The sequence below is a fragment of the Monodon monoceros genome, unplaced genomic scaffold (genome assembly GCF_005190385.1).
Source record: "Monodon monoceros isolate NGI ecotype Baffin Bay Population unplaced genomic scaffold, NGI_Narwhal_1 Super_Scaffold_2, whole genome shotgun sequence".
NCBI classification, from domain to species: domain Eukaryota; kingdom Metazoa; phylum Chordata; class Mammalia; order Artiodactyla; family Monodontidae; genus Monodon; species Monodon monoceros.
The window spans coordinates 15,714,672-15,740,387 of NW_021703776.1; the positions used below are offsets into that span (position 1 = coordinate 15,714,672).

Sequence of the window (25,716 nt, forward strand, 5' to 3'; positions counted from 1 at the left end):
GCAAAAGCTTTTAAGTTTCATTAGGTCCCATTTGTTTATTTTTGTTTTTATTTCCATTACTCTAGGAGGTGGATCAAAAATGTGAAGCCATCTGGTCCTGGACTTTTGTTTGTTGGAAGATTTTTAATCACAGTTTCATTTTCATTACTTGTGATTGGTCTGCTCATATTTTCTATTTCTTCCTGGTTCAGTCTTGGAAGGTTATACCTTCCTAAGAGTTTGTCCATTTCTTCCAGGTTGTCCATTTTATTGGCATAGAATTGCTTGTAGTAGTCTCTTAGGATGCTTTGTATTTTTGTGGTGTCTGTTGTAACTTCTCCTTTTTCGTTTCTAATTTTATTGATTTGAGTCCTCTCCTTCTTTTTCTTGATGAGTCTGGCTAATGGTTTATCAATTTTGTTTATCTTCTCAAAGAACCAGGTTTTAGTTTTATTGATCTTTGGTATTGTTTTCTTTCCTTCAGCTCGCTTTGGGTTTTGTTTGTTCTTTCTCTAGTTCCTTTAGGTGTAAGGTTAGATTGTTTATTTGAGATTTTTGTTGTTTCTTGAGGTCGGCTTGTGTAGCTGTAAGCTTCCCTCTTAGAACTGCTTTTGCTGCATCCCATAGGTTTTGGATCATTGTGTTTTCATTGTCATTTATCTCTAGGTATTTTTTGATTTTCTCTTTGATTTCTTCAGTGACCTCTTGGTTATTTAGTAACGTATTGTTTAGCCTCATGTGTTTGTGTTTTTTACATTTTTTCCCCTGTAATTGATTTCTAATCTCATAGCATTGTGGTTAGAAAAGATGCTTGATATGATTTCAATTTTCTTAAATTTACTGAGGCTTGATTTGTGACCCATGATGTGATCTATCCTAGAGAATGTTCCATGCACACTTGAGCAGAAAGTGTAATCTGCTGTTTTGTTTGGAATGTCCTATAAATATCAATTAAATCTATCTGGTCTATTGTGTCATTTAAAGCTTGTGTTTCCTTATTAATTTTCTGTTTGCATGATCTGTCCATTGGTGTAAGTGAGGTGTTAAGGTTCCCCACTATTATTGTGTTACTGTCGATTTCCTCTTTTATAGCTGTTAGCAGTTGCCTTATGTATTGAGGTACTCGTATGTTGGGTGCATATATATTTATAATTGTTATATCTTTTTCTTGGATTGATCCGTTGATCATTATGTAGTGTCCTTCCTTGTCTCTTGTGACATTCTTTATTTTAAAGTCTGTTTTATCTCATAGAGTACTGCTATTCCAGCTTTCTTTTGATTTCCATTTGCAAGGAATATCTTTTACCCTCCCCTCACTTTCAGTCTGTACGTGTCCCTAGGTCTGAAGTGGGTCTCTTGTAGACAGCATATATATGGGTCTTGTTTTTGTATCCATTCAACAAGCCTGTGTCTTTTGGTTGGAGCATTTAATCCATTCACGTTTAAGGTAATTATCGATATGTATGTTCCTATTACCATTTTCTTAATTGTTTGGGGTTTGTTTTTGTAGATCCTTTTCTTCTCTTGTGTTTCCCACTTAGAAAAGTTCCTTTAGCATTTTTTGTAGAGCTGGTTTGGTGGTGCTAAATTCTCTTAGCTTTTGCTTGTCTGTAAAGCTTTTGATTTCTCCATCATATCTGAATGAGATCCTTGCTGGGTAGAGTAATCTTGGTTGTAGGTTCTTTCCTTTCATCACTTTAAGTATATCATGCCACTCCCTTCTGGCTTGTAGAGTTTCTGCTGAGAAATCAGCTGTTAACCTTATGGGAGTTCCCTTGTATGTTATTTGTTGTTTTTCTCTTGCTGCTTTTAATAATTTTTCTTTGTCTTTAATTTTTGCCAATTTGATTACTATGTGTCTTGGTGTGTTTCTCCTATATGGGACTCTCTGTGTTTCCTGGACTTGGGTGGCTATTTCCTTTCCCATGTTTGGGAAGTTTTTGACTATAATCTCTTCAAATATTGCCTCAGGTCCTTTCTCTCTCTCTTCTCCTTCTGGGTCCCCTATAATGCGAATGTTGTTGCATTTAATGTTGTCCCAGAGGTCTCTAAGGCTGTCTGCATTTCTTTGCATTCTTTTTTCTTTATTCTGTTCTGCAGCAGTTAATTCCACCATTCTATCTTCCAGGTCACTTATCCGTTCTTCTGCCTCAGTTATTCTGCTATTGATTCCTTCTAGTGTAGTTTTCATTTCAGTTATTGTATTCATCTCTGTTTGTTTGTTCTTTAATTCTTCTAGGTCTTTGTTAAACATTTCTTGCATCTTCTTGACCTTGCCTCCATTCTTTTCCCGAGGTCCTGGATCATCTTCACTATCATTATTCTGAATTCTTTCTCTGGAAGGTTGCCTATCTCCACTTCATTAGGTGTTTTTCTGGGGTTTTATCTTGTTCCTTCATCTGGTACATAGCCCTCTGCCTTTTCATCTTGTCTGTCTTTCTTTGAATGTGGTTATTGTTCCACAGGCTGCAGGATTGTAGTTTTTCTTGCTTCTGTTGTCTGCCCTCTTCAATTTGAAGTTTTTAATTTAGTTTTTTAACTGAAACTGTATAAGTAAGAAAGATTGAGAGAATGTTGGAAAGAGGAAGGAAGAAATGGTTCATAAAACCTTTTCTCTTTTTTTATGTTTGTGTTTTACATATATGTGGTTTTCATCATATACTTTTGTAGGGTCCTTTTTAGTTTTCAGTTGTTACGATATCAAATAATTTTATCTACATTGTTCTATGGGATGATGATTTAGTTTACTGGCTTTATGATTATCCACCAAACAAGTGAATATATTAGGAAGGAAGGAAGAAGAAAGATAACAACACCAGCATAAGTTGCCATTGTTCCTAAACACTGCGAAAACATATAGAGGAACTAAGATAGCAAAACCAGAGAACCCCTGCTGGTGGAAGTGATGCTGGGCTAGCTTGGGCGCTAGCGTTTAGGGGGCATAGCAGCTTTTGTTTCTGCTCTGGGAAAGCCACTGTCCATGTAAGAAGTCCAGCCATTGTGAGACTGTCATGCTGTGGGGAAGCCCATGCTGGCCATGAGTAGATGATAGGTAGAGAAGCACTGAGGTAGCCAGACATGGGAGTGAAGCCTCGTGTTAGCTGAGTGCAGCAGAGTGAGTAATCCCAGGGATACCATGTGGAACACTTGAACCCTGCCCAAATTCCTGACTCACAGAATTGTGAGGAAGAACAATTCATTTAAAATCACTACATTTTGGGCTGGTTTCTTATGCAGCAAAAGATAATTGATACAGCAGCCAAACTGATTTTGACATACAGAGACAGCCATCCTCATAGAATCCAGGCACTACTGCCCCTATGACCCTTTCTTTAGGAATCTGATAGACAATGTACTTGAGACAATCAAAATGAGTAGAGAAACAGCAAAGTAAAAAGTAGTGATGAGCATTAGAACTAGGATTAAATGAGAGAGATAAAGTAGTGTGTAATGGCTGTATGTTTTGACAAAGAAATAAAATTCAACTGTAGAACATTGTGGGCAGAGTATGTGCAGAACAGTTTTTTTAAACTGTCTTCAGCAGTCATATTTGTGTTTTTATTATTGGTGGTTTTTTTTGGCTGCGTTTTTGGTTTGTGTTGCTGCGCGCGGGCTTCCTCCAGTTGTGGCAAGCAGGGGCTGCTCTTCATTGTGGTGCATGGGCTTCTCATTGTGGTGGCCTCTCTTGTTGTGGAGCATGGGCTCTAGGTGCTCGGGCCTCAGTACTTGTGGCACGCAGGCTCAATAGTTGTGGCTTGCGGCCTCTAAAGTGCAGGCTCAGTAGTTGTGGCGCACGGGCTTAGTTGTTCCGCGTCATGTGGGGTCTTCCAAGATCAGGCCTTGAACCCAAGTCCCCGACATTGGCAGGCGGGTTCTTAACCCTCTGCCACCCGGGAAGCCCTGTAGTGTTGGTTTTGCATTCAGGTAATGTTTTGTTTGTATTGTGTAGCAAAGCAAATGAATAATTTTAAATACTCTAATTCTGTTATCTGTTGTGTCTCTGGAGCCAGGAGTCTCTGTGTGGAAGAGATAATTTGTAGATGTAAGTTAGAAGATTAGGTAAACACCCTGTGCTCCTGATTTTTAAGTACAATTATCAATATGAACTCATGAGATATTTTAATTTTATCTTATAATGGTATATACATTATATGTATATATTTTTATACATATGTGTATGTATAATGTTAATCTGAGACTGTTTTATGTGTATTGTGGAATCAAGCAAATGAATATTTATGTGATATTTTAATTTTGACATTTCCTAACTATGTCTACCAAAAAGTCTCAGAATTGAGGAAGCCTAGTTCCCAGAATGTGGTCTTCAAATGCTGCTGACTTCTAAAAGAAATCAGGGATTCTTTGATAGATCTTTGATCCCAGATCTGGGGCATGAAATATGCAAAATGATCCTGGAATATTTTTATACCATATATGAAGGCAAGTATCAATAACTATTAACTAGAGTCATGATAAAAGGCTTTAGGAGCCAACTTGGAGAGGCCCTAGGGTGACCAACTATGTCAGTTTTAGCACTGCAAGTCCCATGTCCCAGGAAACCTCTCAGTCTCAGGCAAATCAGTACAGGTGATCACCCTCAGAAGCTCCGACTGGCCAAAAATGGGACATTGTGAGCATCTATAAGGATAAGAGCTACAATGGATTGGCATCTTATATTATGTTTAAATCTGTGAGTTCATAATGATATCCAAAACAGTGAACCAATTGTTCATCTTTGGTGGCTATTAGGAAAGCAGTCCTCAGTTTTGAAAACTGATAAACCAGTAGAAAGAATCTGGCATTTATTCTTACTATTCTGTATGAACAGTACCACTGGGTAAACTAATATAGATGAGGTAAAGTTTGTTCTCACAGAGATGTTTTATAAGCTAGCAAATAAAGGCAAAATGACATAACTAGAGTATCACCATTTTGTATTCATTATGCTGTAATAGATTTTGACATTATCAGTGGCTGCTAACAACACAGAGAATCATACGTATGTTATAAATACACTACTACCTAATGAATAAATTTGCCCAGAATATTAAACCTGTATCTGATGAAGCTGCCTACATCCATCTACTAAGGTATAAGGAATGTAGAAGACAGAGGGACTTGTTAAACTAGGGGAAGGCAATCAACTAAAACCAGTCTGTGGGAAACTGTATAGGATAGATGATCCCGTATATTCAACAGATTGCAAAGGAAAAAAAAGAGATGCTAAAGGAACCCATTTAGATTTAAAAAGGGCAAAATTAGGACTTTCCTGGTGGCGCAGTGGTTAAGAATCTGCCTGCCAATGCAGGGGACACAGGTTCAATCCCTGGTCTGGGAAGATCCCACATGCCACAGAGCAACTAAGCCTGTGTACCACAACTACTAAGCCTGCGCTGTAGAGCCCACTAGCCACAACTACTGAGCCCGTGTGCCACAGCTACTGAGCCCACATGCCGCCACTACTGAAGCCCATGTGCCGCAGCTACTGAAGCCTGTGCGCGTAGAGCCCACGCTCTGCAGCAAGAAAAGCCACCACAATGAGAAGCCTGTGCACTGCAACGAAGAGTAACCCCTGCTTGCCACAGCTAGAGAAAGCCTGCACTCAGCAATGAAGACCCAAGGAAGGCAAAAAATAAAGTTAAAAAAATAAAAATAAAAAGGGCAAAATTAAACTACAGCATTTAGGTATATATAAAGCCATAAATGAAAGTAAGGAAGTGATTACCACAAAAGCCAGAATGTTGTTTCTCTTGGTTAGGCTGGGGGAGTAGGGAGGATGGCTGGAGGGTGTTGTGATTGGTAGTGGGTACATGGATGGCTTCTGTAGTGGCAGACCTGGTTTTGTTTCCTGATCTGCATGGTAGTTCCAAGTTCATTTAGCTATAATTTCTTTTTTTTTTTTACATTTATTTATTTTTGAGTGCATTGCATTTTCGTTGCTGCATGTGGGCTTTCTCTAGTTGCGGCGAGCAGGGCCTACTCTTCATTGTGGTGCGTGGGCTTCTCCTTGCGGTGGCTTCTCTTGTTATGGAGCACGGGCTCTAGAGCACAGGCTCAGTAGTTGTGGCGCACGGGCTTAGTTGCTCCAAGGCATGTGGGATCTTCCCGGACCAGGGCTCTAACCTGTGTCCTTTGCATTGGCAGGCGGATTCTTAACCACTGTGCCACCAGGGAAGCCCTTGCTATAATTTCTGTATGTAGTTTACTGTATTTGTAATATCTAAATCTATATTTTTAAAGACTTAATTTTTTAGAGCAGTTTAGATTCACTGCAGAATTGAGACAAAGATATAGATTTCCCATATATTCCTTGCCCCACACATGCATAGCCTCCCCCTTAATCAGCATCTGCCATCAGAGTGGCACATTCGTTACAATGGATGAACTTACATTGACACATCATTATCAAATTCCATAGTTCACTCTTGGTGTACATTCTGTGGGTTTTGAAAAATATATAATGATATATATCCATCATTATAGTATCATATGGAGTATTTCCAGTGCCCTAAACATCCTCTGTACTCTGACTCTTCATCCCCCCAACTTCTGGCAACCGCTGATCTGTTTACTGTCTCCATAGTTGTGTCTTTTCCAGAATGTGATATAGTTGGAATCACATAGTATGTAGCCTTTTCAGATTGCCTCTTTCCCTTAGTAAACTGCATTTAAAATTCCTCTGTGTCTTTTCATGGCTTGATAGATCATTTCTTTTTAGTGCTGAATAATATATTTGATAATAAAAGTCTGAAATGAAAAATAAGGAAGAAAAGGAAATTGATTGGAGTGAAAGCAACTGTATTAGGAAATGGTGAGAGTTGCTGCCTTAAAGATTATCTAAGACGTGTTGACTGAGGATTTTTTTTTGTATGTATAAATTTATTTTGTTTTGGCTGCATTGGGTCTTAGTTGCGGCGAGTGGGGCTTCTCATCGTTGCAGTGCGTGGGCTCCAAGCGTGTGGGCTTCAGTAGTTATGGCACGCAGGCTCAGTAGTTGTGGTGCATGGGCTTAGTTGCTCCACAGCATGTGGGATCTTCCCAGACCAGAGATTGAACCTGTGTCTGCTGCATTGGCAGGCAGATTCTTATCCACTGCACCACCAGGGAAGCCTGACTGAGGATTTTATTAAATGCTATTCTAAGATGATTTAACATGATCTGTTACTAGAGAGCCCCTGAGGTTTATTAAAAAGGGGGTGGAGTGCTGAAAACTGTTTCTAAGAAGGTAAATCTGGCAAGATGGATTTCAGTAAGAGACTGGAAAGCTAGCCAGGAGACCACAGTGTTAAGGTGAAGGTGATAAAGATTTGAATTAGGGTGATGCTTATAGGAATAGAGGTAGAATAGCCATTGTGTTATGCAACAGAAGAATAATCAGTAAGACTTGGTGACAGATAAAGTATGGTTAAACAGAAAAGCATTAGAAATAAGCTCAAAGCTTTCATGTTTGAGGACATATCCTTTATTGGGTAGGTACTGGGAATTCTGGAAGGACAGTTCTTGGTGATTAGATCTGTTATTTCTCCTCGTGATGTATTTAGAATCCAAGAGGAATGATTGCTTGGGATTCTACATTCCAAATGGTACATCTAAAAATATAATTCTGACAAGCAAGAAACTGATAACAGTGGTTGTTTTTGGTGAGTGCACAGCTGAGACATAAAAATATGAGGATGACTTTTTATCTTCTAATCTTTTGAATTTTGAATTATATGCTTCTATTACCTATTCAGAAAATAAATAAAATTTAATTAAAGATTAAGATGCCTAAATCTTCCAGTTTACAGGGAGAAATTCTTATTTGACATTCTTTTATTATTTTAAGTTCTTCAGACTACAGTTACTCAGAAAAGCAGTCAGTAAAAACTAAACATGTTTAATACTTGGCTGCCTTTGATATACATATGTTTGTAAGTGTGTATTTGATTATATGTTTGTGTATGTTGTGTGTGCATGAGTGTGGCTGTGTTTGGCTCTGAGGTGTATGTGTACTTCATTCAGAAAAAATGTTTATAGTTGAAGCCTCAGGGACCCTGTCTTCCTAGGGCTTTTAAATAGCTTTTTTTTTTTTTTTTTTTTTTTTTTTTTGCGGTACGCGGGCGTCTCACCGCTGTGGCCTCCCGTTGCGGAGCACGGGCTCTGGACGCGCAGGCCCAGCAGCCATGGCTCACGGGCCCAGCCGCTCCGCAGCATGCGGGATCCTCCCGGACCGGGGCACGAACCTGCATCCCCTGCATCGGCAGGCGGACTCTCAACCACTGCGCCACCAGGGAAGCCCGGGCTTTTAATTCTTATTGCTACCAGTTAGGATTTTCCTCCTTACATGGGAGATGTTCTTGCTTCTCATCCAGCTTCAGGGCCATTCAAAGATGGTGGTGATGCAGCAGCATAGACTGTCTCTCTTTTCTTTATTATCACCACTGAAGCTGAAGGTCATTATATATGCATTACTCCATCAGTCTCCCTTTTCATTCTCCCCAGGCAATTGCCCTGGATTGCCTCTGTAATAAAGTGTCTTGAAATACACAAATCTTTATTTCATGTCTTAGTCTTTTGGATAGGTTAAGACCCACTATTGGATCTGGTAACAAAAAAGGGAATAGAGGTGACATATAAATGATAGGGTTTTTTTGGTTTGTTTTAATAACTTTATCTTTTACAATTTCTTATTAATAAAAAAATTAGGATATATCAGTAAGGGCATGCTTATTCTTTAAGATCTAGTGAAACTGGGCATTTTAAGTCTGTTCCCCTACGGACTTAGGAAAGAGAAACTAGGACTGGAAACTAGGAAACAGTAGTAGGAAGCTAAGCAGCCCTAGCACAGTGGTTGTCAACCTTGGCCACACACAGGGACTGCATGAGGATATTAAAAGAAATACTGTTTCAGCTTTAATTGGTCAGGGCTCTGTCTTGCTTGGGCATTGGAACGTTTTGAACTTACACACTTGAAATTTTTTTTTTCTTTATTTTTTTGGCCTCATCGGGTCTTAGTTGCGGTATGCGGGGTCTTTAGTTTCATCGCGCAGGCTTCTCTCTAGTTGTGGTGCTCGGGCTTCTCTCTGTAGTTGTGGTGTGCGGGTTTTCTCTCTCTAGTTGTGGCACATGGGCTTAGTTTCCCCGTGGCATGTGGGATCTTAGTTCCCCGACAAGGGATCCAACTGGTGTCCCCTGCATTGAAAGACGGATTCTTTACCACTGGACCACCAGGGAAGTCCCCCTACATACTTGAATTTAATATGAAGTCAAGACTGAGAGCCACTGGCCTAGAGAAGAAAACTGGTCTACGACTGAGGAGAAAAGTGCTTAGGTTTCATAGCACCTCAATCCCAAATTTTCTTTGAGATAAATTGGAGCTTATTGTAAAATGCTGCTTTTTAAGACTTGTGATTATTTAGATTTCTGACTGATGGAAAACAAAAAATACATGAGTGAATTTTTAGCATCTGGAAAGAAGAGACAGATTCACATAGTAATAAAACTTCATGGATTGACTTTACTTATTTAACATTGCACAGGTTGCCTGTGATTTGCTTCGGAGAATCATTCGTATCTTGTATCTCAGTAAGAGACTCCAGGGACAACTGCAAGGGGGAAGTAGAGAGATAACAAAAGCTGCTCAGAGTCTCAGTGAGCTTGGTAAGTCCTTTTGTTTATTGATTCACTGGTTGAAGGAAATTTGGTTGTTTCAAGTTTTTGGTGATTATAAATTGAGCTACTTTAACATTTGTATACAGGTCTTATGTGAACCTAAGTTTTCATTTCCCTAGGAGAAATGTCCAGGAGAAATGCTCTTTTTTAGGTGACAAGTCTCATGTTGGCATGGTGCCTAGAAGATCTGTTGAATTCATTTCTTCATTCGTCATTCTTTTCTTAAACATTTAGAGCAGCCTCTTGACCTTCAAGCGTGTCAGCAGTCACAGCTTTGAGTACTGACAGGTTGCAAGGTCCATGATGAAGCAGTTCATAATTTTTCAGGCAAACTTTTGAATACCTACCAAGTGCTTAAAGAACTACCTAACACCTGCATTTTAATGAGGCTTTGCGGTTTTCTTCTTTTCATTGGGTACCCAGTAATTTTTCTGAAGTGGTTGTGTTTAGTGGAATTTGTACCTTTTTAGGTTCAGAAGGTCTTTGATTATATCCATCTTAAATATCAAGAGTCTCCTAATGCTTAGTAACGTGCTTTGAAAGTAGCTATGCCAAAAGAATATAAAAGATGTGCATTACATGTTCTTTTTGAATTTTCCTATATTTCAATTACATAGTCATACTGTAATGCTTATTCCCTGTTTTGACTAAGGAAATGTAATATCCTTCACAAAGCATGCTTCAACAACATTTCAATTTATAATGCTCAAATACATTGCTTAGGCACATCATGGGAATATATTGAACTTGTGATTTAGTGTGCTTGGAATATATTATATAAAAAGTTAATTTTAAAGCAGTGAGTAATGCTTCACTGTTTTTTCACAATATGTGCTAAATATAGAAGTGTAAAAATCTTAGTATCAGCTGTTATTTTTTGCTTTATCATATTTAATTTCTGTGCTCCAAAAAATAAACTCTCGAATAATAGAATCATGAAAAACAAACACAAATTATTCCAAGGTTTATTATGTATACTTGTCATCACTGATACTCTTCCATAATAAAAAGTTGCTAGATTTTGATTATGATTATCATCTCTCCTAGAAATAACAGGTGCTGTAATGCAAATGGTGATATCTTCTTTTTTTTAAAAAGGCACATTTTATTATTTATTTTGACATCTTTATTGGAGTATAATTGCTTTACAGTGTTGTGTTAGTTTCTGCTGTATAACAAAGTGAATCAACTATAGGTATACATATATCCCCATATCCCCTCCCTCTTGTGTCTCCCTCCCACCCTCCTTATGCCACCCCTCTAGGTGGTTGCACAGCACCCAGCTGATCTCCCTGTGCCATGCAGATGCTTCCCACTAGCTATCTGTTTTACATTTGGTAGTGTATATATGTCAGTGCTACTCTCTCACTTCGTCCCAGCTTACCCTTCCCCCTCCCTGTGTCCTCACGTCCATTCTCTACATCTGCGTCTTTATTCCTGTCCTGCCCCTAGTTTCTTCAGAACTTTTTTTTGTTTTTAGATTCCATATATATGTGTTAGCATACGGTGTTTGTTTTTCTCTTTCTGACTTACTTCACTCTGTATGACAGACTCTAGGTCCATCCACCTCACTACAAATAACTCAGTTTCATTTCTTAAAAAGGCACAATTATTAATCATAATGTTCTGTGTTGGTACAATGCAGAGTATAAACTCATTATCCTTCCAGTGAGGCTTTGGCTTTACCCAAAGTTTTATAAATGTTAAACAATGACAAGTTGTTGAGAAAGTATAGTAAATTATGGAGTTATCTCAAAATGGATTGTGTTAATTTAAATTTTTAAAGCTTTGCAGATTATGTGATATTCAAAAATTTCAAAGGCATCATGTCTTTATCATTCACCACTGTGGTTCAGTCTTGGCCAGTCCTGGCATTGATAATAAGGAGAAGCCAAGAGGGAGATAAAGTTTCTACATTTGGAATTAATGTTTTAATAAAAGTAATAATTTGGTAATCATTATTACAGTTACACATGTACACTAAATGCTGTTTCTATGATTGGAGCATCTCTGAAATTATCAATGTCTATATCTGTATGGTTCTGGCTCTCATTAGAAAGAATAAAATGATGAAGAGTAGCAGGCCCCTGAGATTAACTGAAAACCAATCTCTCAAACTTGAAAGGTCTTGAGGCTTGAAATGTAGTGACCAGATGAAATACATTGTCATCTGAAAGTTAATTATATTCTGAGGGACTTGGAGGGGAATGTCAGTGACTGCTAATGGATACCACTCTTTAGAGTGGTGAAAATGTTCTGCAGTTAAATAGTGGTGATTGTTGCACAACCTTGTCAATGTACAAAAAAGCCTCTGAATCGTGTGCTTTAAAAGGTTGAATTTTATGCTTTGTGAATTATATATCACTTTAAAGTTATATATCAATTTAAAAAGTATATTCTGGTGCCTAGTGACGATTATGCTGGTACCTTTTCTTTTTTTTAAAATTGAGGTCTAAGCGATATACAGTAAACTGCAACATATTGAAAATGTACAGTTTGGCAAGTTTTGACATGAAACCATCACCAATATTAAGATACATAACTATCACCCCCCAAAAGTTTCCTTATGCCCCTTGGTAATCCCTCCTCAGGCATTTATGGATCTGCTTTCTATTACTATAGATTGGTTGGCATTTTAATGAACTTTATGTAAATGGAATCATACAGTTTGTGTTTTTGTTTGGCTTCTTTCAGTCACCTTAATTATTTTGAGATTCATCTATGTTGTGTGTATCAATAGCTCATTCCGTTTCATTGCTGAGTAGTTTTCCATTATATGGGTATCCCACAGTTGGTTTATTCATTCACCTGTTGATTGATATTTGAGTTGTTCCTAGTTTTTGGCTATTACAAATCAAGCTGTTATGAACATTCATATACAGGTATTTTTATGGACATATGCTTTCATTTCTCTTTGATAAGTATGTAGATACAGAATGGCCAGATCATATAGTAGATGTATGTTTAACTTTGAAAGAAATTGCCCTGGTGTTCTACCTGAAGTGTATGAAAACTGCACTTTTTCTGCATCCTTGTCAACCCTCGTTATAGTCAGTCATCTTAATTTTAGCCATTCTAATAGGTGTGTAGTAGTATCTTGTTTTGAGTTCACAAAAAAAAGTTTGTAGAACTAATACAGGAGTTTAGCAAGATTTCAGGATATATGATCAATATACAAAAATTAGTTTTATTTCTTTTTTTTGCTTTTGGTTGTGCCACGTGGCTTGCGGGCATCTTAGTTCCCCAGCCAGGGATCGAACTCATGCCCCGTGCAGTGGAAGTGTGGAGTCCTAACTACTGGACTGCCAGGGAATTCCCTTTATTTCTGTATAATATTAACAAGCAATTGGAAGTTGAAATTCAAAAATACCACTCATAATAGCATTGAAAATATGAACTACTTAGGGTTGAATTTGACAGAAGATACACAGTTGTATACTGACAACTAGAAAACATTGTTGAGGACAATTAAAAAGACCTAAATAAGTAAATAAACATTGTGAATTGGAAGACTTTATAGTGTTTATTAATATGCCCATTTCCCCTAAATTGATTTGTATAGATTCAGCACAGTTACAACCTGCATCCCAGCAGGCTTTTATTAAAATTGACAAACTGATTTTAAAATTCATATGGAAATGCAAAGGATCTAGAATAGCCAAAACTTAAAAAAAAAACCCAAGAAACAGGCACAGTTGGAGCATTAACCATACCTGATTTGAAGACCTGTTACAATGACTTATACTAATCAAGACAAAAAGATAGACAAATAGGTCAATGGAATGGAATAGAGAGCCCAGAAATAGACACACACATGTAAGAACAACGGATTTTTGACACATTTAGTGGAGAAAAGAGTCTTTTCAACAGATGGTACTGGGAAAATTGGATATCCATATGTATAACAGTGAACTTGTATTTATACCTTACTTCATATAAGAAAAAAAGAAAACTGAAAATGGATCATAGTCCTAAATATAAAACCTAAAACTATAGAACTTCTAAAGGGAAACGTAGGAGAACATTTTTATGTCTCTGAATTAGAAAATGATTCCTTAGATATATAACCCAAAGCACAATTCTCCCCACCACACACAAATTGGTAAGTTAGACATTATCAAAATTTAAAACTTCTGTGAGCGGTGCTGCTAGAAGAATGAAAAGACAAGCAAGCCATAGACAGAAAATGTTTGCAAAGTGTATATTTGATAAAGGACTTATATATATATAAATATATATAATTTTTTTATATATAAATATATAAAAATATATATATAAAAAGAATATATAAAAAACTTTCAACATTGGTAAGAACACAAACAACCCAATTAAAAAATAGGCAAAAGATTTGAACACACACTTCACCAAAGAATATACGTGAATGGCAAATATACATATATGATATTCAGCATCATTAGGCATTAGGGAAGTAAAAATTAAAATCATACTGGTGTCTTACTGACAGAATAAGCAGAATTTTTTTAGTGCAGACTTATGTGTAATTTTTCATGCATATTATTATGTATGATTAAAAAATAAAACTACATAGTACAGATTTCAGGATTAAATTATATCACATTGATTTATGGTTTTTCTTCAAGAAAAGTCTTGGCACTAGATGAAAATTTAGATGGGCCTTACTAAATTTGTAACATTTTTTGAACATTAGCTAAGATGATACACTTAAATCACATTTAAGTTATACCATGGTTTATATATAGTGAATGTATTTTATGTTGTGTGGTGTGACAAAAAAAAAAGAAAGTATATCCTCCATTAATTTTTACTGTGTATGGTTTGTCCTCTGAGTTTTATAATTTTGTTGCTAAGCTGCAACAAAATGTTTTCTGATGATATATGGTGATACATTAACACCATGTATCATGAGAAAATATTTTTCAAATTTATCATAGAAGCATTTTATGAAATATTTTTTATAGAAGGAAGGGATAGTCTAAGTTTGTTTTATCCACTAATGTTCTTATTGTAACTGATATTTTCTCAGTCTGATAAAACAATACTTATATGCAAACATTTTTGATTTATGCATAGGTGGGAAAAAGTATGATTTACATAATCTTTGCCACGTAATAGGTGATCGATAATTAAGGAACTAATGAATTTTTTTTGAGATGTCTGTAAGATGTAGTTGGTGAACATTGTATTATTTCAAGCTTTTAAAAATTGTTTATTGATAGGAAAATTTGTAAATATGCCTTGTAACCGTTACCAGTATTAAATTAGGTCTGAGATGATTTCTTTTTTAATTGAAGTATAGTTGATTTGCAATGTTGTGTTAGTTTCTGGTATACAGCAAAGTGATTCAGTTATACATATATATGTGTATATATATATATTCTTTTTAATATTCTTTTCCATTATGGTTTATTGCAGGATATTGAATATAGTTCCCTGTGCTATGCACAGTAGGACATTTGTTGTTTATCTATTTTATATATAGTAGTTTGTATCTGCTAATCCCAAACTCCCAATTTATCCCTCCCCCACCCCCTTTCCCCTGTGGTAACTGTAAGTTGTTTTCTATGTCTGTGAGTCATTTTCTGTTTCATAACTAAGTTCATTTGTGTCATATTTTAGATTCCACATATAAATGATATATGGTATCTTTCTGTTTCTGACTTACTTCACCTAGTATGATAATCTCTAGGTTGAGATGACGTCTTAAATGCATTTAAAACATACATAGGTTTTTGTGACAACTTCAGCGTAGCAAATTCAGTATGCCTTTTTCGTTTTTTTTTGCGGTACGTGGGCCTCTCACTGTTGTGGCCTCTCCTGCTGCGGAGCACAGGCTCCGGATGCGCAGGCTCAGCGGCCATGGCTTACGGGCCAAGCCGCTCTGCGGCATGTGGGATCTTCCCGGACCGGGGCATGAACCCGTGTCCGCTGCATCGGCAGGCGGACTCTCAACCACTGCGCCACCAGGGAAGCCCAGTATGCCTTTTTAAACCTACAGTGTAATCATATATGATGATAAACATCTTCAGTACCTATGTTTGATTTAGATAGTCTCTAAATTACTTATATAATATGTGACTGGATTCAGCTACCACCAGCTCAGGGTGATGCTGTGCTCAAATCCAGAATAATGGGTTTATGCTTAGGTATGGGATTGCCAGTTGTGGAGACATAAGCATATTAAAATTACACACCCACAAACCCTCTTTTTTTTAAACTAATTGAACTTAATGTTATCCAAATTTATATTTAACACATAATGCCCATACAGCATTTATGATCATATTTTTTTGGTTTTATCTTTCATCACATAGTGTCAGAAAATGAGGATTAATATCCAGATAAAAACAAGCAGCTTTTTGTAAACTTTAGTATATTATTTTTCATACATTTCAAAGTTACAGTAGTATTTTTGGGTATATATTTTATTCCATATGGTCAGGTAATGTTTATTGAAGGTCTGTAGTTTACCTTACTATTTGTCACCCCCTGCTGGACCATTCATCATTGTTTGAGAAAAATTAATTTAGTGTAAGGTTCTTCAATCTAGTAATGTATCAAATTTTCAATTACTCGGCTCTAAGGGCTTTATTTTCTATTTGGATGCTTAAGCCAGTACTTCTCTTTTCCATTCCAGTACATGTAAGTTTTAAAAATTGCAGTGTATCTTAAATGAATATAAACAATGCTCCAAATACAGGCTTCTTATTGTATTGACTTTTTACTGGTTATTTTATTGATTGTTCCTAAAAAATGGTGTCAGCGTACTTCTAGCGAATTACAGCTTTGAGTCTCTAAGTCCAATATTTTGGGGGAACATTAGATGGGCTGTTTTACTTTTTATTGCCATTATACGTGATTACTTTATGTATAAAAATTCTAAATATGTTAAACAGTTTTTATCCGTCTTTGGTTTAGTAGATTGGAATTGGCTATAGGCTAAGTTAAAAGGGTTCAATGTAAATTTATGATTATAGGTATACTTATAGAACTTTACATTTTAATACCATGTAAACAACAGGGCATGTAGGCAGGCATGATCTTTTGAGAGACATGTTCAGTAAAATAGGATGCAGTTTTAGTCATTTGTTTTAATTTCTGTGTTAGGGACTTGAAATCTGTTTCAATATATCAGAAATGTGTTTTTCTACCATATCTAATTGGAAGATAATGCTGATGTTACAGTTTTATTGTCACAACTAGGAATATATTCAGAGGTCAGTGGTGACCCCCCAAAAGTTGTCTTGTGCCTCTCTGAGTCAGTCCCCCCACCTCCAGCACGAACTTTTGTTACTAGAGATTTCATTTTGCTCTTTCTTGGATTTCATATATGTGGAATCATACAGTATACATTCGTTTGATGAGTAGTATTCCAGTGGATGTATATGCCACAATATATTTATCCATTCAGCTTTTGATACATATTGGGTTTTCAACTTTAGACTATTGTGAATAAAGCTGCCATGAACATTTATTTTCAGTGCCCTTGGGTAAATACCTAGGCGTGGAATTGCTGGGTCATCTGGTAAGTGTTATGATTAACTTTTTAAGATTTGCTACACTGTTTTCTTTCTTTTTAAACTAATAGGCAGTTTTATTTTTACAGTAGTCTTATATAGCAACAGTATTAGTTTGCTGGGGCTGCCATAACAAAATTATCACAGACCGGGTGTCTTAAAAAACAGAAATATATGTTTTCACAGTTCTGGCGGCTGGAAGTTCAAGATCAAGGTGTTCATAGGTTTTTTATTTTCTGAGTCCTCTCTCCTTGACTTGCAGATTGCCACTTTCTCTCTGTATCTTCACTGGTCTTTCCTCTGTGCTACACTTTTCTAAAATGGTTGTAACATTTCCACCAGCAATGCATAAGAGTCCCATTTGCTTTACATCCTTCAGTGCTTGTCATTGTAAATCATTTTAATTTTAGCCAGTCTCATAGATGTGTAGAGGTATCTCTTTATGATTTTAATTTGCATTATACATGATTACAAATCATGTTGAACCTGATTTTGAATATTTATTTCCCACTTCATTTATCTTTGTGTAGTGTCTGTCCAGATCTATTGTCTTTTTTTTTTAAAGACAGTGTGAATTTACTTTAAAACTGTGGAACAAATATTACTAAATTACTCAATTCAAACTGGAGTGCATTTTCACCCCTAAGTGCTTCGGGACTAAGCTATCCCATCTCCTTTTATTAACTCTTGTCTCTTACAATGTCTAATGATGACAAAAGGTTAAATTTGTGTGCCTAACCCAAATGTGTGGGATAAGATCTGAGCCTTGGATTGAAGTGCATTTGATTTACACAAAAATAAAAAATGGATAAGAGGGTTCAATAAAAGACAGTCTTGTGAAATATAGGGTAACTAGACTTTTGCCCTTGTTTTAAACTGGGTTTGTTTTCTTATTGAGTTGTGAGAGGTCTTTTTATATTCTGGATACAAGTTTGTCAGGTGTGTGTGTGTGAATGTGAATGTTTTTTGTGAATATATGTGCATTGTCTTTTAATATTCCTAGTGGTGTGATTTGAGCAGAACGTTTTAATTTTGATGAAGCCCAGTGTACCTTTTTCTTTTTTTTGGGAGGGGGGTGAGTTTTGTTTTATAGTTTGCACTTTTGGAGCCCTATGTAAGACAATCTTTTCGTATCCTACAGTTGCAAAAAATTTCTTCTACATTTTTTTCTGGAAGTTTTAAAGTTTTAATTTTTGTGTTAAGGTCTATGATTCATGTCAGGGTACTTTTTGATATAATGCAAGGGAAAGGTTGAAGCTTATTTTTTTCCATGAAGATATCTAATTGATCCAGTACCATTTGTTGAAAAGACCTTCCTCTCTCCACTGAATTACCTTGGGGCTTTTTTAGAAAATCAATTGACTCTATATCTGTAGGTGTATTTTTGAACTCTATTCTGTTCCATTTATCTATGTGTCTGTCCTTATTTCACACATCTTTATATTTTGATTACTGTAGCCATCTTGAATTTGCATTTAAAGTCTATTTCTTTGTAGATAGAGTGTTCTTGAGTCTTGCTTTATTATCTGTTCTTTTATAATTTCAGTTTCCTTTTGTTTGGAGTGTTCATATATATTTTTACTAGTTATTGATATGGTTGGATTGAGTTTGCCATTTTGCTATATTCTATTTTTATCATCTTTTTTCTTTTGTTCCTGTCTTTCCTGCTTTTTTTCTTTTGTCCTTTTTTCGTAAACCATTTTTAAGTGTAAAATTCAGTGTTATTAAGTACATTCACAGTGTTGTGTCACCCTCAACACTATTTCCAGAACCTTTCCATCATATCCCAAAGAGAAACGCTGTATTCATCAACCAGTAACTCACCATTTTCCTGTTTCCCCAATCCTTGGTAACCTCTGTTCTACTTTTTGTCTCTATGAATTTGCCTATTTTAGGTACTTAATGTAAGTGGAATAATACAGTATTTGTCCTTTTGTGTCTGGCTTATTTCACTTAGCATAACGTTTTCAAGGTTCATCTGTGTTGTAGCGTGTATCAGAACTTCATTCCATTTTTTATGGCTGAATAATATTGCATTGTATATCACTTTTTGTTTATTCATCTCTTGATAGACACTTGGCTAGTTTCCACTTTTTGAAAAGGCTTTTATAAATAATGCTGCTATGAACATTGGTGTTCGAGTATCTGTTTGAGTCCTTGTTTACAGTTCTTTTGGGTATATATCTAGGTGTGGGATTTCTGGGTCATATGGTAATTCTGTGTTTAACAGTTTAAGGATCTGCCAAACAGTATTCCACCGTAGGTGCCCTTTTTACATTCCCACCAGCAGTGCACTAGAATTTGAATTTCTCCACATCTTCATCAACCCGTTATTTTCCTTTTTGTTTTTTTAAATAATTGTCACCCTAATAAGTGTGAAGGTAACATCTTAAAGTTTCGATTTGCATTTTCCTAAAGACTGGTGATGTTGAACATGTTTTCATGTACTTATTGACCATTTTATATCTTATTTGGTGAAACGTTTTTTAAGTCTTTTATCCATTTTAAAAACTGAGTCGTTTGTTTTTTGTTGTTGAGTTCTAAATATATTCTGGATACTAGTCCTTGTCAGCTAAAATATTTTTTCCCACAAATATTTTCTCCCATTCTGTGAGTTGTCTTTCCACTCTCTTGATAGTATCCTTTGATGGAGAATTTTTTATTTTGATGAAGTCCAGTTTATCCAATTTTTCTTTTGTTCTGTGTGCTTTTGGTGTAATACTTAAGAAACGGTTGCCAAATCTAGCTCAGTGAAGATTTCCCCCTTGTTTTCTTCTAAGAGTTTTGTAGTTTTGGCTCTTCAATTTAGATCTTTGATCCATTTTGAGTTAATTTTTATATGTGGTGTAAGGTGGGATCTAGCTTCATGCTTTTTGCATGTGGATATCCAGTTTTCCTCACGCTGTTCAAAACATTATCCTTTCACCACTGAATGGACTTGGCACCATTGTCAAAATTTAATTGACCATTTATGTAACTCTTTATTTCTGGGCTTTGTCTTCTATTCCATTGGTGTATGGAATATGTATCATTATGCTGGTACCATACTGTTATGATTACTAAAGCTTTGTTGTAAGTTTCAAAATTCAGAAGATCAAGTCTTCCCACTTTGTTCTTCGTTTTCAAAAGTGTTTTGACTATTCAGTATCCCTCGATGAGTTTTTGTATTTCTGTAAAAAAAATGCCTTTGGGATTTTTATAGGGATTGTATTATGTCTGTAGATCATTTTGGGTGGTATTGTCACCTTAAAGTATTAAGACTTTTAGTTCATGAACACAGATGTCTTTCCATTTATTTAGATCTTTAATTTCTTTTGGCAGTCTTTTATAGTTTTCAATACACAAGGCTTTCAGCCTCCTTAATTAAATTTATTCCTAAGTATTTTATTCTTTGTAATACTTTTGTAAATGGAATTGTTTTCTTTATTTTTGAATTGTTCATTGCTAGTATATAGAAATAGAACTGATTTTTGTGTGTTGTTGATTTTGTGTCCTGCAACTTGGCTGAATTCATTTTTTAGCTGTGTGTGTGTGTGTGTGTGTGGTCTTTAGGGTTTTCTACATATAAGATCTTGTCATCTGTGAACAGAGATAATTTTACTTCTTCCTTTCCACTTTGAATGCCTTTGATTTATTTTTCTTGCCTGTTTGTGCGGGCTAGAACTTTCAGTACTTTGTTGAATACAAGTGGTGAAAGCGGACATCCTTACCTTGTTTCTGATCTTAGGGAAAAGCATTCAGTCTTTAATCATTGAGTATGATGTTAGCTGTGTGTTTTTCATGTATGACTGTTATTATGCTGAGGAAATTCTCTTGTATTTCTAATTTACTTAGTGTTTTTATTGCAAAAGTGTGTTGAATTTTGTCAGATGCTTTTTCTGCATCAGGATGGCCATGTGGTTTTTTTCCCTCTTCATTCTAGTAATGTGGTCTCTTGGTTTGATTTTTGTATGTTGACCTATGCTTGTATAGCAGGGATAAATCCCACTAGGTCACAGTCTATAATCCTTTTAATATGCTGTTGAATTCAGTTTGTTAGTATGTTGTTGAGGATTTTTGCATACATATATATGGGGTTTTTTTGGCTCTGCCGCATGGCTTGCAGGGTCTTAGTTCCCTGACTAGGGATCGAACCTGCGCCCTTGGCAGTAAAAGCATGGAATCCTAATCACTGGACTGCCAGGGAATTCCCGCATCTATATTTATAAGAGATATTGGCTTGCAGTTTTCTTTTCTTGTAGTGTCTTTGTCTGGTTTTGATATTAGGGTAATGCTGACCTAATAGAATGAGTTAGGAAGTGTTCCCTTCTCTTCAATTTTTGGAACAGTTTGAGAAGTTTTTGGCATTTATTCTTCTTTAGATGTCTGGCAGAATTCACCAGTGAAGCTATCTGGTCCTAGGCTTTTCTTTGTTGGAATTTCTTGTTTTCTTTGTGTTAATAAGATAGTTCTGTGTATTCCATTTTATTTTGTCTATGAACTTTTTAGCTATAAGTTTATATTATTTTTGCAGGAATTCCTAGGAATTACCACATGCATCTTTAATTTAGCACAATCTACTTAGTGCTTATGTTGAATTACTTCAGGTGAAATATTAGCTGTTTTGAAGTCATTGTCTACTAAATCCCTTGTATGAGCCCACTTGCAGAGTCAATTTCTTTGATCTGCCTTTAAAATTTTTTTTCATGAGTATGGGTTATGTACATCTGTTTCTTTGCATGTGGAATAATTTTTTATTTAAGTATAGTTGATTTACAATATTGTGTTAGTTTCTGGTGTGCAGAGAAATGATTCAGTTATACATATATATATATACATTCTTTTTAATATTCTTTTCTGTTATGGTTTATTACAGGATTCTGACTATGGTTCCCTGTGCTATATAGTAGGACCTTGTTTTTTATTTATTTTATATATAGTACGTAGTTTGTATCTGCTAATCCCAAACTCCTAATTTATCCCTCCCCCACTTCCTTTCCTCTTTGGGCACTATAAGTTTGTTTTCTGTGAGTTTGTTTCTGTTTCATAAATAAGTTCATTTGTGTCATATTTTAGATTCTGCATATAAGTATCATATGGCATTTGTCTTTCTCTTTCTGATTTACTTCACTTAGTATGATATTCTTTAGGTCCATCCGTGTTGCTGCAAATGGCATTTCATTCTTTTTTACCAAATAGTATTCCATAGTGTCTATATACCACATCTTCTTTATCCATTCATCTGTCAATGGACATTTAGTTTGCTTCCCTGTCTCGGCTATTGTAAATAGTGCTGCTGTGAACATTGGGGTGCACGTATCTTTTTGAATTATAGTTTTCTCCGGATATATACCCAGGAGTGGGATTGCTGGATCCTATGGTAACTCTATTATAGTTTTTTAAGGAACCTCCATACTGTTCTCCATAGTGGCTGTTACCAACTTACATTCCCACCAACAGTGTATGAGGGTTCCCTTTTCTCCACACCCTCTCCCGCACTTGTTATTGGTAGGCTTTTTAATGATGGCCATTCTGACTGGTGTGAGGTGATACCTCATTGTAGTTTTGATTTGCATTTCTCTAATAATTAGCAGTGTTGAGCATCTTTTCATGTGCCTGTTGGCCATCTGTATGTCTTCTTTGGAAAATTGTCTATTTAGGTCTTCTGCCCATTGTTTGAGTGGGTTGTTTGTTTTTTTTGGTTTTGAGTTGTATGATCTGTTCATATATTTTGGAAATTAAGCCCTTGTCGGTCACATTGTTTGCAAATATTTTCTCCCAATCCATAGGTTGTCTTTTTGTTTTGTTTATGGTTTCCTTTGCTATGCAGAAGCTTCTAAGTTTGATTATGTCCCACTTGTTTATTTTTGTTTTTATTTCTGTTGCTTTGGGAGACTGACCTAAGAAAACATTGATACGAATTATGTTAGAGAATGTTTTGCCTGTGTTCTCTTCTAGGAGTTTTATGGTGTAGTGTCTTATATTTAAGTCTTTAAGCCACTTTGGACTTATTTCTGTATATGGTATGTGTGTTCTAACTTCATTGATTTACATGTGGCTGTCCAGCTTTTCCCAACCACTTGCTGAAGAGACTGTCTTTTTTCCATTGTGTATTCTTGGCACCTTTGTTGAAGGTAGGTGTATGGGTTTATTTCTGGGCTCTCTATTCTGTACTGTTTATCCAACATATGGAGTAATTTTGGGTTGAAAACTGGACATTGTGGATAATATATTTGTCATTTGAGATTCTACTGTGTTCTCTGAGGATTGTTTTATGTTGTTATTGTTCCAGCTGGCAGTTAAGTTGTCTGATCTCAAGCTACACATTCTTTCCCCTGTACTGTGTGGTCTTCATCTCTGCTCAGTTCTTCTGGTTTATAGCTAGTGCTTTAGTAACCTGGTACCTGATAGATAGATCAGCCCTGTACCTCTGTAGTTTAGATGTCACCAAGAATTTTGTCAGAGTTGATACTAAGATCATGGGCCTCAGGTTTTGTGTATCTTTTTTTCCTTTAGAGTTTCCTTCCTAAATTTCCAGTTGCTCTTTCAGCTCTGAGCTCTGTCCTGTGACACCTCAAGTTATAGTAAGGCCCCAGCTTTCTGCTGCTTGAGCTGTGTACTGTTTGGGGAAAGCCATCAGTCTAAAAACAGCAGTAAACTCACATGGCTTGCCAGTCTTTTACCGGTAGACACCCCTCTGACTTTTGCTTGCTTTTTCCCATCCTCCTGGATCCTCCCTTCTCCCCCTCCTCCTGGGTCCTCCCTTCTCCCCCATGTGTATATTTTAATGGTAAGCCAGGGATTTGGGTCTTGCTCCTGCTGTGGCTCTATTCTTTTTAGGATTTTTCTTTCTAAATTTATAGTTACTCTGTCTTAATTCGTGTTCTCTACCATCTTTGGACTGTAAATCTGTATTTTTCTGCTGCAAGAACTGTGGGCATTGGAATGGGAGTTGATGGCAGTAATGATGGTCAGTGCCCTTAGGCAAAAAACGCCAAACTTGGAATCCTTACCCATTGAAATTTATATATTTCAAATGTAACCCTTCCTTCCGTATGTTCCTGCCTTTGATCACTTTGCAGGGCCTTCAAATAAGTGTGTTCTTAAAAATGGCTTATCTAGGTTTAGAAATTATCTGCAGGAAACTATGCTTGACCAATTTACTCTGCCATTAGTGGAAACTAGACTAAAATAATTTGTATTTGCCTTTTGCACATATGCACTCAAAGTCCATAAAATCAAATGAGCATTGTAAATTTGAATCACTTTGATAAAAATTTCTGTAGGTTGAGATTCCAAACTAATTTTAGTTTTTAAATATGCTTAGAGGTAATGTTCAGTGCAGACTTGAATTTTATGTATATAAAATCTCTGTATTCCCAAAGAATGAATGGATACAAGAACGTTTCATAGAGTCTAAGTAACCTTACAGACTTAGAACAATAAATTTGCCAAGGCACTTTATCATTACTTTGCCTTTTGGAGTCTACTGGTATTAAAAGTTATTACTTTGTTTTGGAAGGATGACATTTTGTGGAAATTTTTACTTAAAGACTAAAATCAGTTTTATGGGATCTTTTTTCTCTCTGTTCATCTGTTCTCTAAGGCAAGTCTTTCGTTTACTTAGAAGAGCAACAGAAAAATTATACCCATAGAAGTTATTCTTTCTCTTTGCCAAAACTAGTTTAAAGCAGCAACACCCTTTCTTTAGTCTTCAGATATATTTAATATGGGGATTCTAAGATTCTGGCTGTCTTGCACTCATGGGTCTTATTACCATTTTAACAAATTCATTTTTGTTTCTGTGATATAAAAAGTGTCATGGTTTTCAGAAGACCTCATCTAAGCCTGTGTGTCTTCCAGTGTGTCTTTAGCTTTGTGAGAAGCTTTCTTCGAGATAAAGATTTGTGGAACATAAAGAAAGTGAACAGAGAGAGAGCCTAATGGTAGAAACCAGTGCTATTTTACAGTGAGAAATATAGTTAGCTTTGAGTAAGTTGTTAATATATTTAGGTGTTTTTCCATTTAAAAAGAAGTAAGGATTTAATGATAATGTCTACTTAAATTGATGGATTCTCTGATAGTAGTAGTATTTGATGAAGATTGCTTAGCATTTTGAACTCTGTTTTATCCTAAGAACTTTTCTTCTTTAGCCAAAAGGTGGTGACATGCTCTTTTGTTCCTCGCTTCAAGTCAGTGCAGCTCAGCATGTGGTGTTGTATGGTAAGCACAATAGTGCGCCCCCTCAAGGATATTCTCATCTTAGTCACTGGAACCTTTGAATATATTACCTTATGTGGCAGAAGGGACTTCACAGATGTGATTAAGGTTATGGACCTTGAGATCGGAGATTAGTCTGGATTATCCAGATGGGACCATTCTAAATACTTGAGTTTATAAAAGTGAAAGAGGAAGGCAGAAGAGTGAGCCAGAGAGCTGCAATGGTAGAAGAAGAGACAGGAGAGATTTGAAGCGTGAAAGTACTTAACCTTCCATTGATGGCTGTGAAGATAAAGGAAGGGACTCATGGACATGCAGATGTCCTTTAGTAGCTGGGAACTGTCCCCAGCTCACAGGCAGCAAGGAAATGGGGACCTCAGTGCTACAACCT

General features: G+C 36.2%; 1 protein-coding gene across 1 annotated transcript in view; it reads left to right on the forward strand.

Moving 5' to 3' along the window:
* The window catches only part of COG5 (component of oligomeric golgi complex 5), a 284,211-nt gene that overhangs the window by 33,798 nt on the left and 224,697 nt on the right, over positions 1-25,716 (forward strand). Inside the window, exon 6 of the mRNA XM_029233621.1 lies at positions 9,498-9,618. Coding sequence (XP_029089454.1) covers positions 9,498-9,618 — 121 coding nt within the window. The remainder of the gene's footprint in view (positions 1-9,497; positions 9,619-25,716) is intronic.